Source organism: Odocoileus virginianus, chromosome 24, assembly GCF_023699985.2.
Source record: "Odocoileus virginianus isolate 20LAN1187 ecotype Illinois chromosome 24, Ovbor_1.2, whole genome shotgun sequence".
In the NCBI taxonomy this organism is placed as follows: Eukaryota; Metazoa; Chordata; class Mammalia; order Artiodactyla; family Cervidae; genus Odocoileus; species Odocoileus virginianus.
In genome coordinates, this window is record NC_069697.1 from 23,583,117 (window position 1) to 23,595,868 (window position 12,752).

Genomic DNA, 12,752 nt, shown 5'->3' on the forward strand with positions numbered 1-12,752 from the left:
TTTCTTGTTCTTTCAGGTCAGTATAATAGGAGCAGAGTACCTCCTGTTTGAAGCCTAACTGCCCACCAGAAAAGACTGTGCTTTGAGTGAGTTGAACTTCTTCCACTGAAGAGAGATTTGAAGGCTGGGAGACTCAGGTGAGTACTTTTGTGGTGGATATACTTTTACATTCTCTGTCTCCTCATCTCCCAGGTGGTAAAAACAAACAAACAATAAAAAACTGGGGCCTGTTATGTGTGTGTGGCAGAAGGGACTACAAGACAGAAAGGACTATTCTGAATAAAAGAGGAGAGGGGACTCCTGGGTGGTCTTAAAGGACAGGGGAGAGTATCTGGGTGGATATTGAAAAGGCCTGGAGATTGGAGTAGACAGAAACTTCATAGGTAAAATAGATAAACATTTGGGAAAATCTTTGAGAATGGGAAAGAGGAGATTGGGGATCTTGGGATGAAAAGGCTTGGGAATGGCTCTGGAGCTCCTGTAACAGTTCAGGTGCCCAGAAGCCCAGAGATCTGAGTTCAAGGTCAGGTTCTGACTCCCTCTTCTCCCCACCCCTTTCAGCTTCCATCATGTGGAACACTTCTGACGTCAACTTCTCCTGCTACCATGAGTCTGTGCTGGGCTATCGTTACGTGGCAGTTAGCTGGGGAATTGTGGTGGCCGTGACGGGCACCGTGGGCAACGTGCTCACCCTGCTGGCCTTGGCCATCGAGCCCAAGCTCCGCACCCGCTTCAACCTGCTCATCGCCAACCTCACAGTGGCTGATCTGCTCTACTGCACCCTTCTCCAGCCCTTCTCGGTGGACACCTACCTCCACCTCCACTGGCGCACCGGTGCCACCTTCTGCCGGGTCTTTGGGTTCCTCCTTTTCGTATCCAACTCTGTCTCCATCCTCACCCTCTGCCTCATTGCCCTGGGACGCTATCTCCTCATTGCCCACCCTAAGCTCTTTCCCCAAGTTTTCAGTGCCAAGGGCATAGTGCTGGCACTGGTGAGCACCTGGGTGGTGGCTGTGGCCAGCTTCGCTCCCCTCTGGCCGATCTATATCTTGGTGCCCGTAGTCTGCACCTGCAGCTTTGACCGCATCCGAGGCCAGCCCTACACCACTGTCCTCCTGGGCATCTATTTTGTGGTTGGGCTCAGCAGTGTCGGCGTCTTCTATTGCCTCATCCACCGGCAGGTGAAGCAAGCAGCACAGGCACTGGATCAGTACAAGCTGCGCCAGGCAAGTATCCGCTCCAACCATGTGGCGGGGGCAGATAAGTCCATGCCTGGTCGTTTCCAGGAGCTAGACAGTGGGCTGGCATCCGGAGGACCCAGCGAGGGGATTTCATCTGAGCCAGTCAGTGCTGCCACCACCCAGACCCTGGAAGGAGACTCATCAGAAGTCAGGGACCAGAGCAACAGTAAGGCAGCTAAGCAGATGGCAGAGAAAAACCCTCCAGAAGTGGCTGCCAAGGCCAGGAAGACTAAAGGAGCCCAGAGAACTCAGGACTCTCCATCAGAGTTTGGGAAGGTGACCCGGATGTGTTTTGCTGTGTTCCTCTGCTTCACCCTGAGCTACATCCCTTTCTTGCTACTCAACATCCTGGATGCCAAGGTCCAGGCTCCCCGAGTTGTCCACATGCTGGCTGCCAACCTCACCTGGCTTAATGGCTGCATCAACCCTGTGCTGTACGCAGCCATGAACCGCCAGTTCCGCCAAGCCTATGGCTCCCTCCTGAAACGAGGGCCCCGGAGTTTCCGTAGGTTCCATTAGAACTGTGTCCCCATTCACCAGAATCTGGGATTGTCTCTTCCAGAACTAAGGTGACCAGCTGTTATAGGAATAGGTGAAAGTGAGACCTGTGGGAACTTTCATGGACAAGCACCCCCCAAACTCCCAACCAGGCCTCTCCACCCTTCACTCAACATTTCAGCCCTAGGCTGCTCAAGATGCATTATTAATTATTAATAAATGAATTCTATCCTCTTCATATTCAGGTGTGATCTGTGGGGAAGAAGAAAATAGACCAAGGTTGGTTTGCAGCTGGAACCTAATAGTTGAGGGTTTGGGGGGACATAAGTCAGAGCAGGGGCAGGAAGCAGAAGACCTGGGACAGCCTTCAGCTGAGGGGCTTCCAGGTATAAATCATGTGAATTGGTTTAAGAGGATTAGCCTGCCTCTTTTTTAAAAAAAAAATCAATTACCATTAGCTTCCCAGGTAGCACTAGCAGTAAAGAAAGTGAAGTTGCTCAGTAGTGTCTGACTCTTTGCGACCCCATGGACTGTAGCCCACCAGGCTCCTCCATCCATGGAATTTTCTAGGCAAGAGTACTGGAGTGGGTTTCCATTTCTTCCTCCAGGGGATCTTCCCAACCCAGGGATCGAACCCAGGTCTCCCGGATTGTGGGCAGATGCTTTACTGCCTGAGCAAACAGGGATCCCAGTAAAGAACCCACTTGCAAATGCAGGAGACATAAGACACACCAGTTCAATCCCTAGGTCAGGAAGATCCCCTGGAGGAGGGCATGGCAACCCACTGCAGTATTCTTGCCTGGAGAATCCCATGGACAGAGAAGCCTGGTGGGCTACAGTCCATAGGGTTGCAAAGAGTCAGACACGACTGAAGAGACTGAACATGCAGTTGCACCCTTAGCGGATGCCAGAAAACCAATTCTTTTTTTTTTTTTTTTAATATTTATTTGGTTGCCACCAATCTTAGTTGCAGCATGAAGGATCTCTCCTTGTGGTGCACTGACTCTCTAGCTCTGGCGAGCTGACTTAGTTGCTCTGCAGCATGTGGGATCTTAGCTCCCTGAACAGGGATCGACCTTGTGTCCCCTGCATTACAAGGTGGATTCTTAACCACTGGACCACCAGGGAAGTCCCTATTAGCCTGCCTTTTTGTTTAATTCAAACTCCAATATTTTGGCCACCTGATGCGAAGAGCTGACTCATTTGAAAAGACCCTGATGAAAAAAAAAAAAGAAAAGAAAAGACCCTGACCTGACGTTGGGAAAGATTGAAGGCAGGAGGAGAAGGGGACGACAGGATGAGATGGTTGGATGGCATCACCGACTCAATGGACATGGGTTTGGGTGGACTCCGGGAGTTGGTGATGGACAGGGAGGCTTGGCGTGCTGTGGTTCATGGAGTCGCAAAGAGTCAGACACGACTGAGTGACTGAACTGATTTAACTTCCCAGAAATGGCCCCCACCTCTAGCTACTGCTTCTGGGATGCCCCATCACAACAAACAGGTTTTTTTTTCAACACAAAAAAGTTTTGAAATCCAGCTTTGATAACCACTCCAGTGAGTCCAGCCCCCTGACCCTTACCCTGTCCAAAGAGAATGGCCATGGGGAGAACTGCTCGCCCTGTGGAAATGGAACTGAGCTTAACCAAGGCAGTGGCAGGCAGGCATTCTAGCTGCCCTAGCAGGGTCACACTGCTTGGAGTTAATTCACCTGGGTCCTGGCCCCTCCTCTTCCCTCAGACCTGCTCTTGTCATCGTGGGTTACAAAAGTTAAGACTAGTTAAGAAGGCCCAGGGGCCAGGCTAAGCGGATGTCACACCACTCCCTTCCTCCAGTGTGACCGATATCCTGTCATCTGTGTGCACGTGCATGCACATGCATGAATTCAAAGCACCTGTGGCCACCAGGTGACGCTGGTTCTCTGTGTTTCCTTTCTGGCTTCCCTGTGAGGACAGAACATATCAACAAGACAGGGAGTCCAGAGATACCACCACACTCCTGGCCAGCAAGGGCGGAGAGCCAGGAATCCCCACCCCTCCTTTTTGCCCAAAGCTTAGGAAGAAAAGTGAGGAATTAGACACTTATTATTATGAGATATTTACTGTCTACCTAGCTGGGGTAGGGGGAGAAGTGTGGGCACTGTGGATAGAATGTGAGAGTCATGTTGATGGTGACACTGCTCTGGCTGCATGTATCCCTTCCCTGCCCCTAAGTCCATGGTTTGAGAGAACAAAGTCCAGAGAGAAGAAGATGAGAGCAGAAAGAACCATAGTCAGGGTGGACAAATTGACACCCTCACGTTCAACACACCTCCAGGGCCCAAGAGTCGTGTTTCCTAATAAGGAACATGTATTTTTGAGCATCTTCCTTCCACAAAAATTACAGCAGCCTGTACTGAATCAAGTTCAGGTGACTGAGCTGGGGGTCCAGATAGGTGGGGTGAACAGCAAGACCAATAAAGATCATTGACCTGGGAGTATAGATAACAGGGCTCCAGTCAAGTCTCTCTGATAATTTGTTCTGTGAATCGGAGCAGGAACCTGAATCATTTTGGACTTCAGGTTTTATCATTTGTACAAAGATGCAGGTGGGGGTGCACTCTTGCCATATGCCTTTTAGTGTCCTAAATCCTGTAAATATATTATTTTGCATAATCTTCACAAAATTTACCATAAGGGATCTATTATAATGAGCTTCCCAAGGGGTGCCAGTGGTAAAGAATCCACCTGCCAATGCAGGAGATGTAAGAGACTCGAGTTCGATCCCTGGGTCAGGAAGATCACCTGGAGGAGGAAATGGCACCCCACTCCAGTATTCTTGCCTGGAAGTATCCCATGGACAGAGGAGCCTGGTGGGCTAGAGTCCATGGGAGTCGCAAAGAGTTGGACACGACTGAGCATCTGAGCATATCTATTATAATCTTTTGTTTAAAAAATAAATAAATAATGCACAAATAGGGCAAGCCATTTGTCTAAAGTCCAAGGGTTAGTAAGTGATATGATCATGATCTGAGACCTGAAAGTCTGACTTTAGTACCAGCCTACATGTCTAACCACAGTAAGACCGAAACTTTTCTATAACTAGAATCAAGTGATCAGATGACCCCTAAAAATCCTTCCTGCTCAGACCTTCTAAGATTCTCAAAGTTGAGAGTTCTCTGAAGGGTTGTAAAAGGCTTCACTTTTCATATTCTTTGAAGGCGATTCAAAAGCTTTGGCAAGTAGAAATGAGCAGCAATAGGGATTGAAGTTAGACCTCAGGAGGGACTTCCCAATCCTCAGTCACTGGAAAAAAAATGACTCAAGAGGACACGGGAAGCCCTAGAGTCTGAGACCAAAAGGGACACATCATAGCGAGAACGCAACCCCCTCCTCTCTCACCCTCGGCCCCCACACATATACCCCACCCCTAATCGCCATAGGCGCTGAGTGAGGGGAAAAGAGAAGGAAGATTATGCCTCAGGCTCGTTCTCTCTCTTGCGTGTGTGCACGGCGCGCGTGTGTCCACGCACGAGGTCCCTCGTGGTGCGGAGCTCACGCGTATCTCGGGGAAGTGTATGCATTTGTCTTGGGGAACTGTTTCACGGAGGCCCTCCTGAGAGTGTCAGTGTCGGTCTCTCCTTTTTCTTTATCTCTGTCAGTCTCCCGCCGGAGCCCCAGCTCTATCGCTGACTTTCTGACGCTATCTCTCAAGGCTTCTCTTTGTCTCTCTCCATCTGTCCGTCTCTCCTCTAGGCTTGTCTTCATTGCCTGTACCTCCGTTATCGCCTTTTTTTCTCCGAAGCTCTTTCTCGCGCGCCGGCCCCCGCCCGCTCTCCCCACGCCTCCTCCCCTGCCCCCCGCCCCTGCAGCTCTCGCTCGTCCGCACACTCTCTTTCTTTCTCTGTCTCTTACAGGCAGATTTATGGTCAGCCCAGGGCCTTTCATTGGCCAAGCGCTGACAGGACTTGATTTAACGCCGCCTCTCATTGGCTGATCTTGACAGGCCGATTTACGAGTCACTCTACCATTGGCCAAACCGCCTTAGCTCTGATTTATGGCTCAGTGGCTGCGGGGAGAGGGGGGCGCCGCTTGGGGAGTGAGGACGCCCCTCCCCTCTGCACCGCTTCCGCCTCCCTCTCCCCTGCTTTTTCTCTCCTTGCTCTCCCTCCCCTCCTGGAACCGCATTCCCTATACCTATTCCTCAAGCTTTCTCCTCCTCTTTCATCCATTGGGAGAGGAAAATGGGGTGTGGTGGTGGTAGGAACTGAAGCAGATGAGGGGGTCTGAAGGGGTAAATAGGACCTGAGGAATCCGCGGGGTAGGATGGGGTACAGTAGGGAGAGAAAAGGAGATTGGAGACGGAAGAGAGAATCCTGAGCTGAAGGGGAAACTGAGGAGGCGAAGTGAGAGACAGAGGAAAAGAAAGACTTGAGGAGAAAGGAAGGCCCAGGGAGAGAAAGGGAGAGTCTGAGGAGAAGACTGAAAAGGGCGCGTTTGAGGGGGCTAATGGGCAGAAGCGGGGAGATGGGGGCACTGAGGGGGACTTTTCTTTTCAAACCTCACTATTCAGACAGGACAAGAGATGAAAATTTCCTCTTCAGACAATGGTTCTGAAAAGGGAGAGACTTGGAGGAGCAAAGGCGTAGAGAGGGGCGCAGGAAAGAACTAGTAGGTAAAAGCAAGGAAAGAGGGATGGAGAAGAATGAAGAACTAATCGAGAAGACAGAACTAAGTTTGTTTTTTATTTCGGGGCGGAGAGTGAGAAAAGGCTAATTCCTAGAGGAAATATTGAGAGCCGCAACTCCTCCTCCTTTCAACGAAGACCCACAGGCGTCAGCCTGGGGATAAGTCAGACACCGCCCCCAGGAGATGTTCGGCTTCCTCAAGGCTGCAGTAGGCTCCCCTTCCCCACACCTCACTCCTCCCCTTGCCCACCTCCCCAGTTAAATTTATGATTTCAGGGCTGGCCTTCAGGAATTAGGAATATTTATGCTTCTTTGAGAGTGAGGTTTGGAAGGTGATAAATAAGGGGCCGTGGGTGAGGGGGTGCAGCTGGGGGCTCCTATTTTTAGTGTGGCCACTTTCCCAAGCCCCCCACCTACCAGTTCTCTCTCATCCTGAGCCAGAGAAGGGAGCACTGAGTGAGGTGAGGAGTGGGTTTCAGATATCAGGAGGGGGCTTTGACTATCCTGGAAAGCCTCTCAGGACTGCAGAGCTTTGCAGCAGAAAGGATTGAAGGCTGATGGGGGAGGAACTTTCCAATCATCCTGGCATTCTTATAGCCCCTGGAGTGCAGTTACAGCATTTTCTGCAGAAGATGGAGAGAAATGGGGAGAAGCCAGTTTCCCCTGTTACCCCCTAAACTCAGTTGCTGAGGAATAAGAAAGAGGAGCCAGTAAATGTAGAGGCAGGTTTCTCTGGCTTGTCATTTCCCTCACAGAGAAAGGAAGATTTGAAATGCCACCCCACCACCACCACCACAGCCTGGGGCCCTGGGAAAGGAGGCCAGGAATGTGGGGCTCAGGGCATCTCCTAGGAGTCTCAGCCTATCCACCCCCACTGCTGGCTGAGAATTAAAAACAGCCAGTAATTCAGGATACCCCTTGCCCTGGGCCTCCAGGAAATGAGAGAGGGAGAGAGGATCTTCCCTGTGGATCCACATGACTTCTCCAGCCCTCAGCTCTAGGAGCCATGTCTGTGACCCTCAACTGGAGGGCTTGCTCTGGGCTTGGGGAGGTAGTGAAAAAAGACAAGGGTCCCTGATATAGAGGGACCTAAAGAGAACAGAGGGAGCTAGGGAAGAGCTGCCCCCTCCCTCCACATGTACACAATGGGCCTCCCATCCACTCTGGCCTCAGCAAGGATGGCTGCACATAAACACACACACACACATCCCAGATTGTGCTGCCTGGAGTGGGAGAAGGGAGGGAGAGAAAGGTCTAGACTGGCCCTTTAAGAGCCACTTAGGGTCAGAAAGCCTGGGCTACAGAGAGGGGAAGGAGCTGATGTCAGAAGACGGATGGGCAGCAAGATGGGGATTGATGCTAATGGGGGAGTTAAAGCTAAGTACCCAGACACTCAGAGGGCAGAACTGCAGATCTGTCTTCCTTATGCTCACCACCCCCCCCTCCCCAAACCAGGGCTGTAAATCTGCCTTCTCAATTGGGGGAAGGGGGAGCCAGGAAAAACGAGATGCTGGAGATGCTCACTTCTCCCTTTTCCTGTTTTTTTCCTTACCCTGTGCAAATCACCCCCCCTCCAACCCCAACCCCTGCCCCACCATTCTTTTGTCCTTTCCCAGTCTCTGCTCCCAACCCATGAACCTTTCTCACTGCAATTTCCAAAATTGGGCTTTCCTTTGAGAATTGAGAGGATGGTTTCAGCTTGCAGAAGAATTTAAAAAGAAACCACGAGATGAGATGGTCTCCTTCATCAGCCCCTGGGTAGGAGTGGTTTGGTCGGGCTGTGTTGAGAGACTGGTAGACAGACTAGAAGCTCCTAGTTGCCTTGGTTTCTCTTCCCTCCATTCTTTTTTCACTTGGAGGTAATTCATTTGAGCATCCTTCTCCTGGAACAGTGGGGTGAAGGCAGAAAGCAGGATGTGGGGGGGGGGGGTGGACAGGAGTTGGAAGTGGTGCAGCTTCAGAGTTGGGTTTTTGGAGGCCTCTGACATGATGAGATTCTGGAGGGCTAGTGGGCCTCCAAGGGCGGCTAGGGAAGCTGCAGGAGCTGTCCACTGAAAGATATATGGTCTAGTTTCTCGGAAACTCCTGGATCACACCATTCCTTCTCCTTGAGCACACACCCTGCCTGCTGAGTAGAGACAATTTCGGGCCAATAGTCTATTTACTGTAAAGGCAGGGTCCAGCTGCTCCCCATCCTCTCAGTAGACAGTGGGGGATCTCAGGGAGGCAGGTCTTCTCAAAGGGACTAGAACTAGCAAGTGTTAATTGCTCAGTCGTGTCCGACTCTGACTCTAGACTGTAGCCCAACAGTCTTGTCCATATAACTCTCCTGGCAAGAATACTGGAGTGGGTGGTCATTCCCTTCTCCAGGGGATCTTCCAGACCCAGGGATTGAACCCGGGTCTCCTGCATTACAGGCAGATTCTTTACCATCTGAGCCACCAGGAGCTAGTTACCCTTGGGGAACTTCATTTCTTCCTTTGATTTCAGGTGAGATGGTATCTTCCATCTTTCAAGACCCACAGTCACCTTTTTCTCCCTTTTTGTTGGCAATCAGGGCCTGTTCTGGAGAAGTCCCTCTAGACTGGGGGATACCTCTCCATCTCATTTCATCTGTTACATTGCTAAACCTGAACTCCTTTCTAGTCCAGGAAATAATAGGAACCTGATTGCTGCCTGGTTTCCAGATCCTCCCCAATATCCATAAGACATCCATCTCCCTTCTCCCAGGTTGTTCTTCAGAGGCCTAAAATAACCCGAGGCCATCCTCTCTTTCCTCAATCTTCAGGGAAAAGGAGAAACCAAGGTTTGAGTGGGGGAAAGGGCGAGGGGGCGAGAGTTGTGAGCAGGAGCCACTAGAACCCAGGCTTTCCACCTCCCAGCATCTGGCCAAGTACTCCCTCCCATCCAGGGAGGTCAGCCATTGCCCTCAGCCCTGGTCTCTGGCTGCTTCTCTATCCTGGTGATAAATCCTGTCTTTGTCTCCCCTCCAACCCAGGCCCCAGGCGGCTGGGGGTCAGGGGCTGGGGGAGGGGTCAGTGCTGAGGAGGGAGAGATACAAGGAGAGTGGGAGGAGAAGATGGACAGGAGCAGCTGGTGAGCAGGCATGGGGGTGGGCAGTGAGGTGATGGGGCCTCTTGATGCTACAGATCCTAACTGCACATTCCAGCAGGCCTGCATTCCAAGTGAAAAAGCCTGGATTCCTTGGACTCCTGGAAATACCTTGGGGATGGCTCCTGGAGCATCAGGAATACTGGTTGAGGGGTGTATAGGTGTGGGGTGCCTCAAGGAAGGAGGCGGCTGAAAGAAATGGGAGAATAATATTGTGGGGATCATCTCTACCCTCACCAGACACCCCTCTACGCCTGTGCCCTGTATTCAGGCACACAGAAGGACAGACAGACACACATGCACGCATACACAAGATTTATGGCCCAGCAGTGTGAGGGGGCCCAGGAGGGTCAGTCTGCCCCTTGCCTGGCCCCTCCCTAGCTGCCTTCTCTTGCTATGACTTTCCTGTTTCCATCTTTCCATTCTCCCTGCTCCCAGCTTTGCTCTCTTTGTGTGGGTTTCTCTCACGCAGTTTGCTATGCTGGCTTTCTGCTAACCCTCCACCCTCTTTATGTCACAGTCGTCTTTTTTTCTCTTTCCATCTTTCTGTCCCACTCCTTCCACCTCTCCTACTTCCTTGGACCCTTCATCTACCTGTCTTGCCTCTGCTGTTCTTCAACTCAGCCATCCTTTACCCCACCCCCACCTCAGAGCGCTCTGTCTGGCCCAGGGGGACTGTCAGATTGCAATGAGGGATGGAAAGGAGAAATGAGTGACTTTGTATGAGTCTCTGCTTTGGTAGGAGGTCTGGGATTATATTGTGTTGTGATATGGGACGGATGGAGTCGGGGGAGGCCAGGTGACTGGGAGAGAAATTCAACAAATGGAGGAGGGTGAAATGGGAGGGAAGAAAGATTAATAGAGAAAAGATACCGACGGGCAAACACTGAAGAGAGAAGGGTAAGGACTAAGGGTTCCCTTTAAGTGTGTGTTTTGGATAAGTCTGAAGGGGAGGAGCTGAAGGGCATTTACTGAGTCACATTGAGACACAGATCCAGACAGGATCTGGAGACCCAGCCGCAGCCACAATTCTGAGCTCTCTCGCCTACCTGGGGAGGTCTCACAGACCTCTGCAGTCAGAGTGCTAGTTCTCTCCCCACTCACCAGTGAGAATGACATCAGCTCTGGCTGCCACTGTCCTCAGCCCAGCTGATGTACTTTCCCATGGGTGAAAAAGAGGCCAGTCACCTCTGCCCCACCCATTCATTCTCTAGTCCAGAAGCTGAAGCTTACGCAAGCCAGCACCCTGGGGTGGGAGCAGGAGGCTGTACCAGGTAGAAAAAAGTGGGAGCATGGGCACCAGGGGGAGAGCGAGGAACTGGAGGGGGCACTGAGGAAGAGGGGCCGTGGCACTAAATCACCCTGTAGGGGGGCTCCCTCTGCCTGAGCTCAGTGGGGTGGGGAAAGGATAGACATTTGGGGAGGAGGAGAGAAGAATAGGGAATCGCCACATCTGGCAGGCAGGTGTCTGGCACTGTTCAGGCTCTAGTCACTTTCCCAGCCAAAGGGGAGGAGGGGGAGACAGGAGGGAGGAGGGGTTCCCAGGGTCCCCTGGGGAAGAGGGAAGGGCTCACAAACGGAGACAGAGGCCCAGAATCAGACAGAAAAAGACCAAGGGAAGGAGAGAATCAGACCCTACTCCTCAGTCTCTGCTTCAGTCTGTGCTGGGGGAGGGCTTGCTCATTGTCCTGAAAGAACATTGTTGGCCAGAGGACTGTGTAGGCCAGGGCACCAGAGTTCCAGTCCTAGTGCGAAACAGAAGGCAGGAAAAGTTCACAGCAGGCCAGGCTGGGAAAACAAGCTCAGAGAATTCCAAGTTTGAGAACTGGATAGAACACTACTCTCCACACGATTGCTGATCTCGTGTGTACTCAGTCATGTCTGGCAGCCGCCAACTCTCAAATCAACATGCCCCCAACTCCAGCAGGGTCCATGTTGGGTGATGAGTAGGAGGATTAGGGTGAAAGTGCAAGTCCCTCAGTCGTGTCCAACTCTTTGGGACCCCACGGACAATTCTCCAGGCCAGAATACTAGAGTGGGTAGCCTTTCCCTTCTCCAAGGGACCTTACCAACCCAGGGATTGAACCCAGGTTTCCCGCATTGCAGGTGGTTTCTTTACCAGCTGAGCCACAAGGGAAGCCTGGAGGATTAGGGTGGTAACCTTAATGCCTGAACACTGCTTTTCCCCCAGCTGACGGGAAAGACAAAAATCCCTAGCCGTTATCCAGCACCCTGTACCCCAACTCTCAGTGCAGGATTGCAGAGTGCTACACTCATTTTTTTTTCCTCTCTGCAGAGGGGGACCCCGGGCCCAGGGGTCCTACAGTGGCTGAGCTGAATTGCTAGGTTCTCAAAGAGCAGGCAAGACGACACCTCTATGTTTCAGGCATCACTGATGCTGGAAAGGCTTCTCCCTCTGGTTACCTTCCTTCTCTCAACCTTTCCTGTCTCTGTTGCCTAATCCTGAAGTTACAGGCCCATCTCATGAGCAGTAGAGGTGACTGCAGAGACCCTTAAAATTGTAGTGCAGAGAAGGGCTCCCCACATTCCACCCCCCCTTCAAATCCTGCAGAGGAAGGGGGAAAGAAAACCAAAGCATTCTCCTGTCGCCGCGGCAACCATAAAACCCCCAGCTAAATCCATCTTGTGAGCTCACCGCCCCATTAAGATGCAGGGCCAGGCTCTGCGCCAGCCCAGCCACATTCATTTGTGCGAATAAAGGTGGAGGAGGGGTGGGGAGCAGGCTCTGGAGGGACGGGGAAATGGCGAGGAGAGGTTATTTACACCACCGTCCTGACCTTCTGGAGCGGTGCTGGCTCCGATAAATAACCCGCTCAGCGCCATTTCGGAGCGGGAGAGGGAGGTGCAGGAAAGGAGCCGGGGCTGCAGGCGAGCCCCCACGCAGGTGCGCGTCTCCGGGTTACTAATGGCTGAGGCGGGAGCAGGCAGCTGGCTTTGGGGTGGTGGGGGGAGCACTCGGTTCCCTGGGACTCCCACTGAGAAAATACCATCCCCACCCCACCCCTGGCGCCAATTTCCAGGAGAGTGGACGGAGAGATGCCAAGGAGGCAAACAGCCCCGTAAATTAGGGATGGGGGGGCCAGAATGCTGGGGAGTCTCTGAGGTAGCAGGGAAGAAATATTATAAGATGGTGAGCGAGGGGCGGTGGTGTTTAGAGGAATAGGAGCAGCTGCCAAAAAGAGAGGAAGAGGAACACAAACATCACACAAAGGCAG

The 12,752-nt window shown here is 52.0% G+C and overlaps 1 protein-coding gene across 1 annotated transcript; it reads left to right on the plus strand.

The window, feature by feature from the left end:
* Positions 1-47: 47 nt before the first annotated feature.
* GPR84 (G protein-coupled receptor 84) lies at positions 48-1,977 on the plus strand. The gene is made up of 2 exons (XM_020895134.2): positions 48-137; positions 562-1,977. Exon 2 carries the CDS (start codon positions 570-572, stop codon positions 1,758-1,760), a length of 1,191 nt encoding a protein of 396 aa, XP_020750793.2. The 5' UTR covers positions 48-137; positions 562-569; the 3' UTR covers positions 1,761-1,977.
* Positions 1,978-12,752: the final 10,775 nt, after the last annotated feature.

Coding starts and splice junctions, on each gene's coding strand:
- GPR84 (XM_020895134.2), top strand. CDS start 570: ATGTGGAACACTTCTGACGTCAACTTCTCCTGCTACCATGAGTCTGTG.